Here is a 15873-nt window from a genome sequence, read left to right as displayed (position 1 = left end):
AGCCCTCTCTCTCACACACAGAGTGTCAATTCTAAAGACGGAGGGAGAGCGCAGGGGCACAGGGAGAGTTAACGGGAAGCAAGAGAAGGAGAAGGAGCCCTCTCTCACACACAGACACACACAGTGTCAATTCTAAAGTCGCAGGGGCGCAGGGAGAGTGAACGGAAGCAAGAGAAGGAGAAGGAGCCCTCTCACACACACACAGACACACAGAGTGTCAATCCTAAAGTCGGAGGGAGAGCGCAGGGGCGCAGGGAGAGTGAACGGGAAGCAGGAGGAGGAGAACGATAGCTCAAGCACACACACACACAGCCCCTACAGTGGCTAATCCAAAATCGGACAGCAAAAAACTGCAGGCAGGGACAGAGAGCATGGGGTTGTTTTAAAGCAGCCAACCCCGCTCTGCTTCTCTCCCTCCTCCCGGCTAGGCTGGCTGAAAAGCTTTGCTGCTACTTAGCAGCTCAGTGGGGAGGAGAGAGGAACATAGAGGACGGGGTTGTTTTAAAGCAGCCAACCCCGCTCTGCTTCTCTCCCTCCTCCCCGGCTCCGCTAGCTGACAGGAGCCGCTTACTGTTTCAAAGCGAGCCACGGACTGCTCACAACTGCAGCAGATTCCCCCGCCATCTGTAGGCATTCGCTCCATAACACGCACAGACATTTCCCCCTACTTTCTAGGAGGAAAAATCTGCGTGTTATGGAGCGAAAAATACGGTATTTTACAGCAGGTCATAAGAAGGCACTCTATGTAGGGCTATTTTACAAGCAACAGTCCCAGAATCAGATCCTTGCTCAGCCATAACACTTAGGGACTTATCTGACAATATCCAATGTCAGCTTAAGGACGTATCTGTGATCTGATCTGAGTCCTTAGGCTAGGGGAAAAGGAACCCTATTGCAATTCCACAGCAGCCAATTTTAGCTGCTCATAAGAGTGTACACTCAACAGAGGCCATTGCCAATCCCAGCTCTCCGATATATGTATATACATACATCATGTATATGAATGTACACATATGTACTGTATATGTACATGTGCATTTCAGCACCTGTATGTCACTGTCACTTTAAAATTTTAGGTATACACTTAAAATATCACTAGCATACAACTTAAAAATGTAAAGCATGAAGAAGTTGTCCTAAAATAATGCAATCTGTGCCCTGGCCAAACACTTAAATATTTCAATCTTCTCACTTTGGGTAATAATTTTAGGCATCCTATTAGTGTAAATGCTGTGAGGAAATAGAATTAACAGCAAAACAGAGTTCTGTCTTTTCTTTTTAAGCAGAGTTCTGTCTTTTCTTTTTAAAATATTACTGAATCTGAAGAGAACTTTTCAACGAATAAAGTTGGGGAAACAAGTAGATGTCCAGAATTAAACATGGTTATAAGACTAGTATTATAGGTTTGTAAGGACCATGAGAGTCATCTAGTCCAGCCCCCTGCAATGCAGGAATCTTTTGCCCAACATGGGGTTCGAACCCACAAACCTGAGATTAAGAGTCTCATGCCCTCCTGACTGAGCCACATATATATAGAAGGAAGAATGAAAGGCAAATTAAAGGAAATGCCTTTAACTTTTTCATTATTACTTTTAAAGTATATACTACATTTTGGTAAAATAAAAAAAAATACCTCAAACCATTCCGGAGACTCAGCATTTGTGGATTATTTCATCCACTTTCTCAGTGCAAAATGTTCTTGGGAAATGTATTATTTATTTTTTAGAATCCTGAATGTCAACGGCTGATTGGATTTCTCAGCCTTCAGAAAAAGAAAGCGGCAACTATGTTCACTACACTGCAGTTTAAGCAGCTACATATTAGCCCTCAATGCAGCAGTGTTTTGACATGGCAGGGAGCCCTACAAAAAGCAACCACATGTTTCAGTTTGCAAGGCTACAAATGGAACTGTCACAAGAAAATTCATTTATCCCACAATAAAATTCCCTGTAAACAGAAGCAAACTTTAATGAACGTAACCTTCCTGCAGTCAGCATTTACTATCAACATATCTAAATCAAAACAAAGAGTATGCACTGGAAGACCCTAAAGAGAAACATGCATACTAGGCAAAGTTTCAGGACATGGAATTATGGAGGCCAAATTCCAGAACAATACAAAAGGAAATGGAAATTCTGAATTGCTAGCTGCCATCCACTTCTATGATGTAAACATATTTGTCCTGGTGCAGCTGTCAACAAGGAAACCATGGAAAGGAAGAGTTCAAAGTCACAGAAGCACATGAACTCTAACCCTCTGGATCCAAGGCATTTTGGCTGGTGCTTGTTGTATGTAGCAAATCACCAAACTGAGCAGCTGCCAAAATAAACCAGGAGATATCATGATTCATCTGAAAGGACACCACATTTATGTTACTACAGCAAGGGTAAATGAACTGGCTGTTTGTACAATGTGACCCAAGATCTCTTCCTTTAATGACTGTTCACGGAACGTAATGCTCAAAGTTCTATCCAACTATTCCAAACGATCCCACAACTCTTTCATTTTTTCTATGTATTTGTGAGATGTTCATGGTGCTGGAGTTATAGGCTTAAAAAAATTGTAATACAAGTCTGTTTAGCAGGAAAAAGACATGCCCCATATAAAAATAACATTTAGTTTTTATATTACGTTTTTTAAGTGTTTAAAGCATTTGACATTCCAGTAATTCCTACAGCAACCTTGTGAATTTTGTTGGTATTATCACCTCTATCTTCAAAATGTGCGGGGGTGGGGGGGGGAGAGTTGAAAGATAGAGCTCACCAAAGACTACTCTGTGAGTTCGTGGCTGAGGTGAGATTTGAACCATGGCTTCCTGACTCAAATATCACACACTAAGGCACAACCACAGTATGTTGAAGAGTAAGGTTACCGTAACTTCTGTCACAGAGCTTCAGTATGCTGATGACAACGTAGTGTGCACACACTCAGAGGATGACCTCCAAACCATCCTAAATATCTTTGCAGAAGCTTATGATAAGCTTGTCCTATCACTCAACATCCAAGAAACCAAAGTGCTGCACCAACAAGTACAAAATAACCCCTCTGCAGCGCCACAAATCCAACTCAATGGTGGAATGTTGGAAAATGTTGATCACTTCCCCTACCTAGGCAGTTATCTTTCCACAAGGGCCAACATTGATGCCGAAATCCAGCATCGCCTGACCTCTGTGACTGCGGCTTTCTCCTGATTGAAGTGCAGAGTGTTTGAGGACCGGGACATTCGCAGGGAAACCAAAATGCTTGTTTACACTACCAACCTTACTATATGCTTGTGAAACATGGACCACTTATAAACGCCATCTCCAACTCCTTGAAAGATTCCATCAACAGTGTCTCCGAAAAATTTTACACATCACTTGGGAAGACAGGCAAACTAATGTCAGTGTACCGGAAGAAGCAAAGATCACCAGTGTTGAAGCAATGATTCTTCAACATCAACTTCGTTGGACTGGTCATATTGTGCAGATACCTGATAATCGTCTTCCAAAACAGCTACTCTATTCTGAACTTAAAAATTGAAAGCGTAATGCTGGTGGTCAACAAAAGAGGTTTAAAGACTGTCTCAAGGCAAATCTAAAAAAATGTAGTATAAACACTGACAACTAGGAAACATTGGCCTGCGAGCGCTCCAGTTGGAGAAAACCCTTTACCAAAGGTGTCATGGGCTTTGAAGACACTCAAACTCAGGATGCAAGGGAGAAATGTGCTAAGAGGAAGGCACGCTTGGCAAATCAACATTGTGATCAACTCCCACCCGGAAACCAATGTCCTCACTGTGGAAGGATGTGTGGATCCAGAATTGGCCTCCACAGTCATCTATGGACTCATTGTTAAAACCGTGTTTATGGAAGACAATCTTACTTGGCTACGAGTGATTGCCAAAGAAGAAGAAAATGACAGCTCTGTATACTTATCTGTCAAGTGAATAACATATGCTAGCAATCTCCTCAAGGACACAAGGGGAGAACAGCAGCTGGAGGTGGGCTGGTAGAGTTTGAAAAGAAAGGATGGGCAAATATTAAGCTCATTCTGGCCAGCCATTTCTCTGCTCCAATGTACATCTTCCTAAAGCTGCTTTTGGCCTTTAAAAAATCTGAGAAAAGATACCCATGACTGCATGTCAGGTCTATATTGGCTCTGTACGTATATGGAATCCATCCTATCATTGTGGATAAACACATAAACATTGTGGCTAAAACAATCTTCTCTTTTCCTAATGTCATATGGTATAGCACCATGGGCCTTACATACGCAAAAGGCAGGCATTTCCTCAGTGCTGACTCCTACATTCAGACTCCCAGCACCTTGAGGGCCCTGTCCACCTGCACAGTGGCCTGCAGAGTGTGTGTTGGGCACTTTTGATTGGATCCAGTTCCCTCCGCTGGCTGCACTTCAGGGTCACCATATCCAGTCAGCTAAAGCCTGGATCTTCTATTGCTAAGTACCAAACTGTTGTTAAAGGAAGAGCCTCTGCTCACTCACAGAAAAGTGGTGTGTATATTCAGAGAGTGCAGCTTGCCCTACATAGAGATAACAGCATATGCCACACCACTGAAGGCAGTGGTGAATCAGAATGATCAATGTCTCTATCATTTGGTGCAATCATCCAGGACACAGCAAGTTTCGGAATCATCAATCACAACAGCGCAAGGCTGAACCCTAATTCAAATCGCAGGCAGCTTCAAGCTGCCGAGTGGTAAAAAATGTCCCTTTTCTGCCTGCCTTTTCTCCAACAATAAAATAAGTAGGAGGAAGACTCTCCTCCCATTCCGGGAACACGCCCCCCCCCCATTGCACAGAGAGAGCCCACTCTGCAGAGATGGTGTGTTTGTTTATTCTCCCACCCCACCCCAATGCGATCATTATGTTCACTGTGATTTCTTAGGACTTTTATTACAGTACATAGCCCCAGATTAATATCACACTGACATATAAAAAGACTATGAACAGCCTGACCAAGAAGGCTTGGTGCAAATAGAAAGGCTTTGGTTCTCAATTATTCAGTAAAATCGACTGCCATAAAGGCAGCTCTGAGTGGAGTTTTTTAAGAGATGAAAACTCAGTTATTATGGAGGCCAAACTACATGCTATACAGAGAGGTGGATATTAATTAAACTTTTACTCTAGCACAGGCACCAGCTAACATAAAAGAAGAGGGGGTGACTTTTGCCAATTCCCCCTTCCCATTGCGGTCCCCTGTCCCCCCCCCAGCTCCAGAGAGTTGAGCAATCCTCCAGAACAATGTGGAAGGTGGGGGGGGACACAGGCTGCAACAGGAAGGGGAAATTGGCAAAAATTGCCTCCTCTTATCCAATGTTAGTGGATGCCCCCACTAGATCAAATGCCATTCTTCAACTAGACTGGTAGCATTGGATACCATCCAAACATGTGTAACAGTAACCCAAGAGTAGCCCTTTTAGGGAGATGAAAAGCCACTTTAGGAGGGGACTTTTTTGGGAGCACATAAGGAGTGGCAGAAAAGGATACTATTCCTTTCCCAGTCTGCCATTTCCAGCTCCAAATCTCCCTCTCAGCTGTCCCACATGGGCTTTCGATTGCAAGGTATCGCTATTCTAGCCTTGTTCAAATAATATAAGTTGATTCACCCATGCATTTTCTTATGTTCGGTTTCTTTATGAGAAAATAAATTGCAGAAATGAGGTGGAGGGGAAACAGCTACTACTCTTTTTTGCCATGCATGTCTAATTGGAACCCTCTTATTTGTGAATTGATAGGAGTGAGCTATGAGAAGCAGCACTTTTGACAGTGTTGCTGGATTTGATTTATGAATTCTTAAAAACAGAGAGAGAAAGACTGACCTCTAGTATTTTTTTTGCCTGTGGGAGACAAAGAATTTTCCTGTGCTAGCTATATTTCACAGTGGGGAGAAATCTGCTGAAATGGCTTATATTGGAGTCTATAAATTATAATCAGAGATGGCGCTAGAGCAATGTTTGTTAGCAGGCGTCTAACAGGATATTTCAATTATCAGCAGAGCAGTATACATCAAAGTTTTCTAAAAACACAAGTGAAAATAAATATTAAAAAGTAAACTGAAAATAAATATTAAAAGTAAACTGAAAATAAATATTAAAAAGTAAAAAGTGTATCTTTGAACATCTTTTAAAAAACAACAACAACCAATGGTATTTATATAACAGAAGAAAAGAGTTCAAGTTTAAAAGCTCTTGACTTTTATAGTGGCTTTCAATATACTGTCCACTACATCCTTTGAAGTCAGGCGGATAGACCATTCTTGTGGCCTCATCCCAATGGGATGCTAGGAGGGTGATATGGGACAGGACATTTTCCATGGTGCCCCCCAGCTGTCTGTGTGGAACTACAATCTACCCCCTCCCAACTGTGGATAGTTCTGATCTGCTGCTGTTATTTGCCCTGTAGCTTACATAATTTTACTGGTGATTTTATAGTACAGTAGTTTTATTTGTATCTCGTGTGTGTGTGTGTGTGTGTGTGTGCGCGCGCGCACATGTTTTTGTGTATTTTTGTTTTGTTTTGGATTGTGACCATTATTAATTTAACATTTGACCCCCAAAACAGGAAAGGATCATTTTTAAGCACTGCGTTTTCTTGACTATGAAAAGAAATGGAGCTACAAATGCAAGAGAGTGAATGTTATGACATAAGATAGCAAGGATTTTTGAATTTAACACTCACTGGAGCACTCGACACACAGTGATTTTTCAATGAAGTCAAGCAAAAACAACTATAAAGAACTCTGAACAATGCAAATATTAAGACATCACATGTGCTTTGGTGCCAAACGGGGTTTAAAGCAAAGCATTTACTTCCTTTTTTGGAGAAAGAACTCCCACCAAAGAAATACTGCAAAGCATTTTACAATCTATTAAAAAAATTGCAGATCATTCTTTCTTGTTTCAAACACATATGCTACACTATTTTTACGCAGTGATTTATAAACCTTTTGTATAAATACACTTTTGAGCATAGATAAGTATATATAATATAAACTTAAATACTTTTGAGCATATACAAGGATTTTTGAAATACAGCTGTGCACATTCTGCACAGATCACTCAGCAGCTACTGCAAATAGTTTTGTTCTGATGAGCATTTCAACTGCAGAATAAAGCAAGTAAATTATTCAGACAACTTATTAAAGCTTACTTCTGCTTAGGTTTACAATACACACAAAGCATGCCAAAATTTCTCCAATTATCTGATAGTGCAAGCACAGAAAGACTCCTATTTTTCTATATGAGTGGGGGAAGGGTGTATTGGGAATACTGTGTATGTTATACAAAGTAGGTTGCATCCAGTGATGCACAATCAGAAGGCAGCTCATGCAACATATCTTTCCCTTCTCCTTCCACTCCGCAGTCCCCTGTGTCCTCTAAAAAGCCTCTCCAGAGGGTTGGGTGGAGGGGGACCTACCATGTGTTATCTGACTCCAGGGCTGCAGAGGGAGAAGGGAATTGCCTCAAATCAGGGGGAGGTATTAGAACTGACCATGCAGAAAGTCTTGAAATGGAGCCCTTCAGGGAACTGGGCTAGTCCATGAGCTGCCACTTCTTTATGCATATTGTGGCCCTCTTGCGCTACAAGCACCATTCACAAGCTCTCTGCACTGGCCTATCCCTCCTCTGTGTGACTGGTCTCTGACTTTGTTAATCATATTACTTTTTGTTCATTTTAAAAAGGTAAAGGTACCCCTGCCCGTACGGGCCAGTCTTGCCAGACTCTAGGGTTGTGCGCTCATCTCACTCTATAGGCCGGGAGCCAGCGCTGTCCGCAGACACTTCCGGGTCACGTGGCCAGCGTGACAAGCTGCATCTGGCGAGCCAGCGTAGCACACAGAACGCTGTTTACCTTCCCGCTGGTAAGCGGTCCCTATTTATCTACTTGCACCCGAAGGTGCTTTCAAACTGCTAGGTTGGCAGGCGCTGGGACCGAATGATGGGAGCGCACCCCGCTGCGGGGATTTGAACCGCCGACCTGACGATCGGCAAGTCCTAGGCGCTGAGGCTTATGAGGCTTCATTTTATGACTGACTAATTAGTGTCAGTTGAATTTAAAAACTTATTTGTATTGTTTATTATGAATGGCTTCACTCAGTAGAGGTTGTTCTTATGCACATTGTTGTTGTTCAATTCAACTTATTGGTCACTTTTTCTTGTAGCAGCTTACAATCATTATGCTTATTTCAGATGATAGCATGAGTCAATGATTTCAAGCTGTATCTCTGTTTAAGATGTCATTCTGCAAACAGACCTAATTATAAACCATTTGCTTAACTTGGCCGTTTACATAATATTTGTCTGTCTATCTATCTAGTCTTTTGTAGATATTAAATATTAACTAACATATATTTAAATTTTATCATGGTCCTATCCAGGGCTGGTGCAGATGTAATGGCTTAACATTGCTTTAGCATTTCGCTGCAGAACTTTAGGTTCATTGGTCCTTGTTCCTTCTGACTGCACTTCACCACCACCACCACCACCACCACCACCACACCACCCTCCTGTTTGTCTTCCCTAGCCAGTACTGCTTCTGATCATCACCAATTTTGCTTCTAGAATCCGCTGAACTTCTAAAAGGTACACTTTTAAAGAAAAAATGTACTTTTGAGATCCTCATTGCTAAGGATAATTTTAGCAATGGAATTCAACAAAAAGTGCTCTTTCAATCTGCATTGCTTTGGAACACTATTAAAGAGTTGAAAGCACCCCTTTAAAACCAACATTATCCCACTGTGAAAACTGGGCAGAAGACAGGAACACTAGCCTGCTTCTGGTTTCAGTGGAAATCTAGCCAGGCAAATGGATCCAAATATAAACATGGAATTCCAAATCAACAATACCTTTTGATCAAGAAAGTATTGAGATCACACACTAAAGTGATGCTACGTAAACATGACACATATCACTTGAGTTAAAACAACACTTTGCCATTAATTTCAAATGAAACTACTCCAGCTCCACGTAAACATTCCAAAACAAAATGAGCTTGTACTCACCTACAAATCCTTCTTTGCCAACCAATTTAAGGGCAATTTTGTCTGCCAAAACTGAAGAGTTACCATGAGCAATATTTGCAAAAGGCCCAGCGTGCACAAAAACTGGGGTTCCCTAAAAGTATAAAAAGCAAAAGCAGAAATGTGATCAGAGCACAAGCAGAAAACAACAGTTAAGACCTTTTACATTGTACTGTACTCTACGTTGCTCTTGTGGAGCAATGAGGCTTATCGTCTGGACTGGAGCGGGACAAAGTGGGCTGCAGCAGGACAACAAACAGCCTTTCCGAGAGACCTTGAGGACCATAAGACTGTATCCACAGCAGCAACAGAAAGCTCTGCATCCTGATTCTATCAGGATAGTTTAGTTTAGTAGGTATTCTAGGAGGTAGACTGAGATATAAGACTGTATCCACAGCAGCAACAGAAAGCTCTGCATCCTGATTCTATCAGGATAGTTTAGTTTAGTAGGTATTCTAGGAGGTAGACTGAGATATAAGACTGTATCCACAGCAGCAACAGAAAGCTCTGCATCCTGATTCTATCAGGATAGTTTAGTTTAGTAGGTGTTCTAGAGGTAGACTGAGATATAAGGCTTTAGTAATTAAGCTCGTATCCATATTTAGAGTTCTGCTTTACTTGCTCAGGCAAAACCATTCTTTATAGCAGGCATAGAAGCCTCTGATTCCAACTGGGGACTGTGGCAGAGGCAAAGTGTTAAATCCCCTATGCCATCCCACGCCATACTCCCAATTCAGCTAATCTTTTCTCCCTGCCCAACGCTGGCTATTGCTGTTTTTGTTATTTACCTATATGATAAAACATCATGCCTAGTTTGGCCCCAAGAGCTTTTAGAGCCCCTCCAGCAGCCATGCTAACCAGGGCTGATGCAGAAAATATGGCGGGAACCAGGTTCTTTTAGGGATTAAGTTGGTATCCACATTCAGGTGGCTGCTTTACTAGTTAAAAACCTTTTCTCCAGCTGCTGAAGCAATTCCTGCCTACTAAAGAACTCTGAAAAATGCCTTCTTTCCAATTGCTTCTTTTCACATGGAAGTGTCAGGTCTGGCACTGCAGCTTCCAACTATTCATTGTCACAAGTCAGCTGCTTTAACTTAGGCTCCTGAGGCCAGTTTCACTGAGGCTGCAATCCTATACCACACTTACCCAGGAGCAAGCCCTACTAAACTCAGTAGGGCTTATGTCTGAGTAGACACATATAGGACTTCAGTATTCATGGTAATTAAAAGAAACATAGTGTATCTGGTAGCTCTTTTTAAGTTGCATTTGATTCATGGGATTCTAATAAATGTCTATCTGATTCAACAGCTCTAAAATTCCTCTAGGAGACATATGAAAGGGAGAACCTATGGTGATTCCACCTGTGAAAACACAAGTATTCTTTCATTAATGGAGGAGGCCAGGGGGGTGAGGAAAGGAATGTAATATAAAGACGGGGTGGGGTGGGGGAGTTATCCAAAAGATGGCATTTTGTATCAATGATCTGATAGCTATTCTGCTATGTGCGCTTTGAAACTGAAGCTGGAGGACAATGGCAGAAACAGCAAAAATAGTCCCCGGCGGTATCAGTATCACTGAATAAATACAATATACATTTATTCTTTTCAAACTAATAGAAACTGCCACTGATCATTTGCTATCAGGGAAATAAATTTCAGTAGTTTATGGGTGTCACTCAGTCAGCAAGCTGCTTTGTACACCAAGCCTTATAGTGAATATTACTGTGCTTGGGTCCTCGCTTGCAGAACAGTATTTGATTAGTGTTATAACCCATTGAAAGATTTACAGTGCTCCATAAATGCATAGCAGTAGTATCTGAATACTTCCTGAGGGGCTGACAGGAAACAGAAAAGGGTACATTTCAAGCTTTTAAAAAGCTATAATACACACCCACATTTATCTATCCATTCTCAGAGACCCGTCTCCACATGCTCTCACCAGGTAAGATGTGGTGGGTGAATACTGGGGCACCCAGCCTTTTCAATGAGGGCACCCAGGATGAAAAATGCATTCACCTGTTGCCTACTTTTCAGTGTTTTCAGGACCAAGTGAAGACCTTTTTATTTTACCAGGCTCTTTAAACTTTGTGTTAAATCTAAAGTTCATGTGATTTGTTTTTGTGTGTGTGTGTGTGTGTCACTGAGATTTCCCCTTCTCCCATTACAGTGGTACCTCAGTTTAAGTACTTAATTCGTTCTGGAGGTCCGTTCTTAACCTGAAACTGTTCTTAACCTGAAGCACTATTTTAGCTAATGGGGCCTCCTGCTGCTGCCGTGCCGCCGGAGCACGATTTCTGTTCCCATCCTGAAGCAAAGTTCTTAACCTGAAGCACTATTTCTGGGTTAGTGGAGTCTGTAACCTGAAGCGTATGTAACCTGAAGAGTATGTAACCGAGGTACCACTGTATACCGATTCTGCTTCATATTTTATTGTTCATAGTTGTACTTTTTATTTCTTATTCAGTAACATATAAATATTGTTAAGATAACAAAGTGTAAAAATTATCCATAGTCAAACACAAGCTAGAATTTGATGTGGCTTCCTCAGGCAGATAAATTATGTTGGGGTTTTCTGAAGAGGGAGGTACAACGACCCAATAATGTTATAGTACTTTACCAAGCAATATCTTCTAACAGCTATTTCATCATGATATCTATGATTCCCAGTTTTTTTATGGAAATATTGTTAAAACATCCATGTACATATCCTATTTGACCACTTAATTGTTGTCTAATAAAACAAAACCAAAATTAGGCTCAGACAAGGTTGGTTGTAAAAAATAAAATAAAAATCACCACATAACTGTAAACCAAGAAGTAATTCAAACAAGTTTTCAGCCAAGCAATCATGTGTTCTGTTTTAAAGTACACATATGTTATGCAAAACCTCTCTAAGTAAAGATCCAAAATGAAAATATAATGATTTGGGTTCAGAGTGGCTCTTTCTCAAATGGAAGGTGGCTTTCTATTTGTAGAAGGGCTGATAGCGGTGGACTCGTAATCTGGGGAACCGGGTTCGCGTCTCCACTCCTCCACCTGCAGCTGCTGGGTGACCTTGGGTCAGACACACTTCTTTGAAGTCTCTCAGCCCCACTCACCCCACAGAGTGTTTGTGGTGGGGGAGGAAGGGAAAGGAGATTGTTAGCCGCTTTGAGACTCCTTAGGGTAGTGATAAAGCGGGATATCAAATCCAAACTCTTCTTCAAATAAGGCTCCTATTAGGCTTCTGTCTGCACCTTCAAAGACCATCTCTTCCAGAGCCAGAAGTGGCTCACTGGTTGGGGATGAGCCACTATACTAGCTTTCCAGTATTTATTTATTTTTTCCATATTTTTTTACCTCACTTGATTGTAGGAAAAACCTCAAAGCAGTTTACAGTGACCAATAGGCAGGTCACTGTTGCTTACCAGGAAGGCTAAGGTAGCAGGGTGGTCAATGCAGCATAAATGCATTGGTGGGGCCAATCTGGCACTCCTCCTGGATTCTCAAAGGTCATAGGAGGAAGCAGGAAATTGACCCCAAATTGCCACCCGCCCCTTCTGTGAACAGAGCAGCACTCACAGTTTCTCTGGATCCAAACCAACAGATGCTACTGTTTTTTCCTTGTTGTTTTGCAAGCCAAGGGGCTTCCAAGTAAAACTGCCATGCTTAGAAGTAAGCATTCCCTATGCTTCTGTTTCTGAAGTTGCACCAATATCTTTTCTATGAATATATATTTGAATATGGTAAAAGGGTATGTCTTCACAGATACCATGTTTTCTTTAAATAGACATCCCATTTATTTACTGTTTATTTATGACAGGTGACACTTCATTTCAGTTCCTATAAAAGCTGAGGCTGTGATCTCTGTGGCATTTATGTATGCTTAACTCCCATGGAGTGGGCTGGGATTTAAGCTTGTATAGCTTGCAGCCTCAATTCTTAACAATCATGTGGATCCTAAGAACAGGAAGTGAAGTTCTGATCACAGAATGGAGCTTTTCTACCTCCCCCCTCCACCCCCTCTCTTCCCAGGCTGCTCCTGAGAGCATCTCAGAAATGATGTGGGGTATGGCAAGGGGGTGCTGAAAGGAAGGTGGGTGGAAATGGCAGAACTCCCCTTGGATCTGCATTTCTAGCACAGGTAATGCTAACTGAAATTCAAATGTTCTTGGACTTGGGAGAGGGGAACCCTCTCTTAACAACATGCCTTGTGAAATGCCCATGCAAATCAAATATGAAAAGGAGGAGTCATGCTGTATAAACAAGCAAATGTTTAATTTCAATTTTAAAAAAGAAAAGCACTTTGGCAACTTAGATATAGTCCTTTTAAAAAAGGGAAGAGAAAGGCTAGGGTTACAGATGATTTGACTGACCTCTAATGTCTGCATCAGTGTTGGTTTAATTGCATCCTTCATCAAAACCGCCAAAGCACCAGTTACTCCCTAAAAAATAAAAAAAAACTGCTTATAACTTGCAGCTTATAAATTCAAGTAAAGTAGTTTAAAAATCAAAGTGTTTAGCTAAACACAAACCAACACACAGCTGTGAAAAACATTGTTATCTCTATGTAGGGTGGTGCTAAAAGTTCTGGAAATGCCACCTCCATCACTATAAATTCTGAATGGGAGGTAACAAAGCTTCTGAGTTATACAATTCAATACAACACAATTTTAAAAGTAATACATACACTGAACATGGAAATATTTTAAGGCACAGACCCACACATTGTAGCTTGCCTTTCTTAACCAGCCATGACTTGTTATTGTTACCAGCCTCACCCACTTCCCCAAGATCATTGTACAATATATGGTGGTGGTCATTTGCTTAGAGGACATATTTACAGAAGAAAAGTCTTTCAATAGCTTTCACAAAGAGGAGTGTGGTGGGGCTGCGCCACTCACCTGAACCTCCATTTGGTTGACTAACTACTGCATATGTATGTTGGGATGGAGATGGAGATGGAGATGGAGATGGAGATGGAGATGGAGATGGAGATGGAGAAGGAGAAGGAGAAGGAGAAGGAGAAGGAGAAGGAGAAGGAGAAGGAGAAGGAGAAGACATGGTCAGTGTAGTGCAAATGCACTGGAAGGAGCACTGAATTGTATCCATCAGGTGTGTTTGCACTGCACCAACCTTGCTAATCCCTCCCTCCAACAATCCATCCCAGTAAGCAGTAATGCCAGAGCTAGGTCAGGTGAGCAGCATAGCCACACCACTCGATATTGATAGCTACTGGTCATCATAGTTTAATACAATCTCCAGGTTCAGAGTATGGTCTTCAGTATGCTTCTGAATACCAGCTGCTGGGGAGCAGGAGAAGGCTATTGCCATCATCTTCTGCTTGTGGGTTTCCCAGAGGCATTTGGTTGTAGGAAACAGGGAGATAGTCTAGATGGAGTCTGACATAAGACCACAGGGTAGATGCCCTTTTCTGTAGGTACTCAAACAGCCAGGAAGCCAAGTTCTCCATTAGGTGGCATTGGACAATTTGCTATTGATAAAGAGGCTGCAGTCAACATCCAAGCTTCTTCCTCATGGCCATTCCTAACCCATTTTCCTGCTCTTTAGGGGTTGATGCAGTGTCTCTAATAACACATTGTTTTCACTGAGGAACAGAGGTTCAGAAACTGCCCCCCCGATTAAACATTGAATTCTGTTTGATAACTGTCTCAGTGCACATTTATAGTATGATAATCCAGATACTCTCTCATTGGATATTTTGCTGGATCAAGTTTGAAATAAAACCTCCTAGGAACTGGTTGTTTTAAAAGGAAAGAAAGAACTCCATAAAGAATTAAAACGTGCCTTACATAAAGACACCACAAACACAACTGGAGCCTAGGGTTCCAAGACAATATCCTCACCTGTATGCTATTTGTAAAATGAGTATATTCAATGTGAAAAAGAGTCCTCATGCAGTAATTTGAGAAGCTTCCTTACTAAACAAATAGCTACATATTTATTTAATATTCCTCATGGCTGCTGAAATACTAATCTTGGGCATGCCAGTTTAATTTGCCATGGAGATATGGCATCTGTCTATCAAACATTTTATGATAATACCGCAGCCAAATTGCAAACTAGTCTTCAGAACCCTGCTCAATGAGCACCATATTTTGGCAACAAATTCTGTAGTTCAATTACAGAGGATGGCTTTTAAAAATCCATTACACTTGTGAAAGGAGCCTCTGAGTTTATGAAATATTCAATTTATCTTTTCTTTTCTGCCTCCTCCCACCTCCAGCCCTTGCAGCATCTGGTTTTCATCTCCTAGTGTGTATTTTAGATTTTATTACAGTACACTGAAAATGTGGTATAGCACCCTGAAATTAAGAGCAATTGCATATTTGCATGGTATATTAAACATTATTCACATATGAAACAAATGAAAGAGAGGAGGAATTAGAGTCTAGGTTGAACATTAAATAATGAATTGAAGGCTACTTGTAAAAACATCAATTCAATATAGGGAAAGTTAAGCAACTTTAAAAATGGGTTCGTTTTGAACCCATGCTGAGTGTTAATGGAAGCAGGCACTCAGAGTGACATTAAAATATTTCTGAGACCTAAAATTTAGGACACTGTTCTATTCTACAAAAAAAATTATTTGCAGCTGCACTCCCAACGTTTAATTTGCAAACTCCAGTCCTGCTTTTGAAGGCTCAGGAATGTATGCATGTAAGTCATGTTTTTTGAACTATTTATTTATTTGGACATTTATATCCTGCCCTTTCTATGATAAAATCATACTTAAGGCAGGTTACAGATAAAATTAAAAACAATCTTAACAAAAAAAATCAAAACAAACAGCAGTAGAAACAGCATCATGAAGCATCACTTTCTAAACTTGTTCTATTCTCTTAGCCCATT

The 15873-nt window shown here is 41.2% G+C and overlaps 1 protein-coding gene across 1 annotated transcript in view; it reads right to left on the bottom strand.

The window, feature by feature from the left end:
• MTHFD1L (methylenetetrahydrofolate dehydrogenase (NADP+ dependent) 1 like) overlaps positions 1-15873 on the bottom strand; it is a 115684-nt gene that overhangs the window by 56243 nt on the left and 43568 nt on the right. The window contains exons 19-20 of the mRNA XM_083607957.1: positions 13377-13445; positions 9005-9116 (exon numbers count right to left, since the gene is read on the bottom strand). Of these exons, the coding sequence (XP_083464083.1) occupies positions 9005-9116; positions 13377-13445 (181 nt within the window). The remainder of the gene's footprint in view (positions 1-9004; positions 9117-13376; positions 13446-15873) is intronic.

The sequence above is a fragment of the Podarcis filfolensis genome (genome assembly GCF_964270895.1).
Source record: "Podarcis filfolensis genome assembly, chromosome: 3".
Lineage (NCBI taxonomy): Eukaryota > Metazoa > Chordata > Lepidosauria > Squamata > Lacertidae > Podarcis > Podarcis filfolensis.
This window is presented reverse-complemented; position numbering and strand designations above follow the sequence as displayed.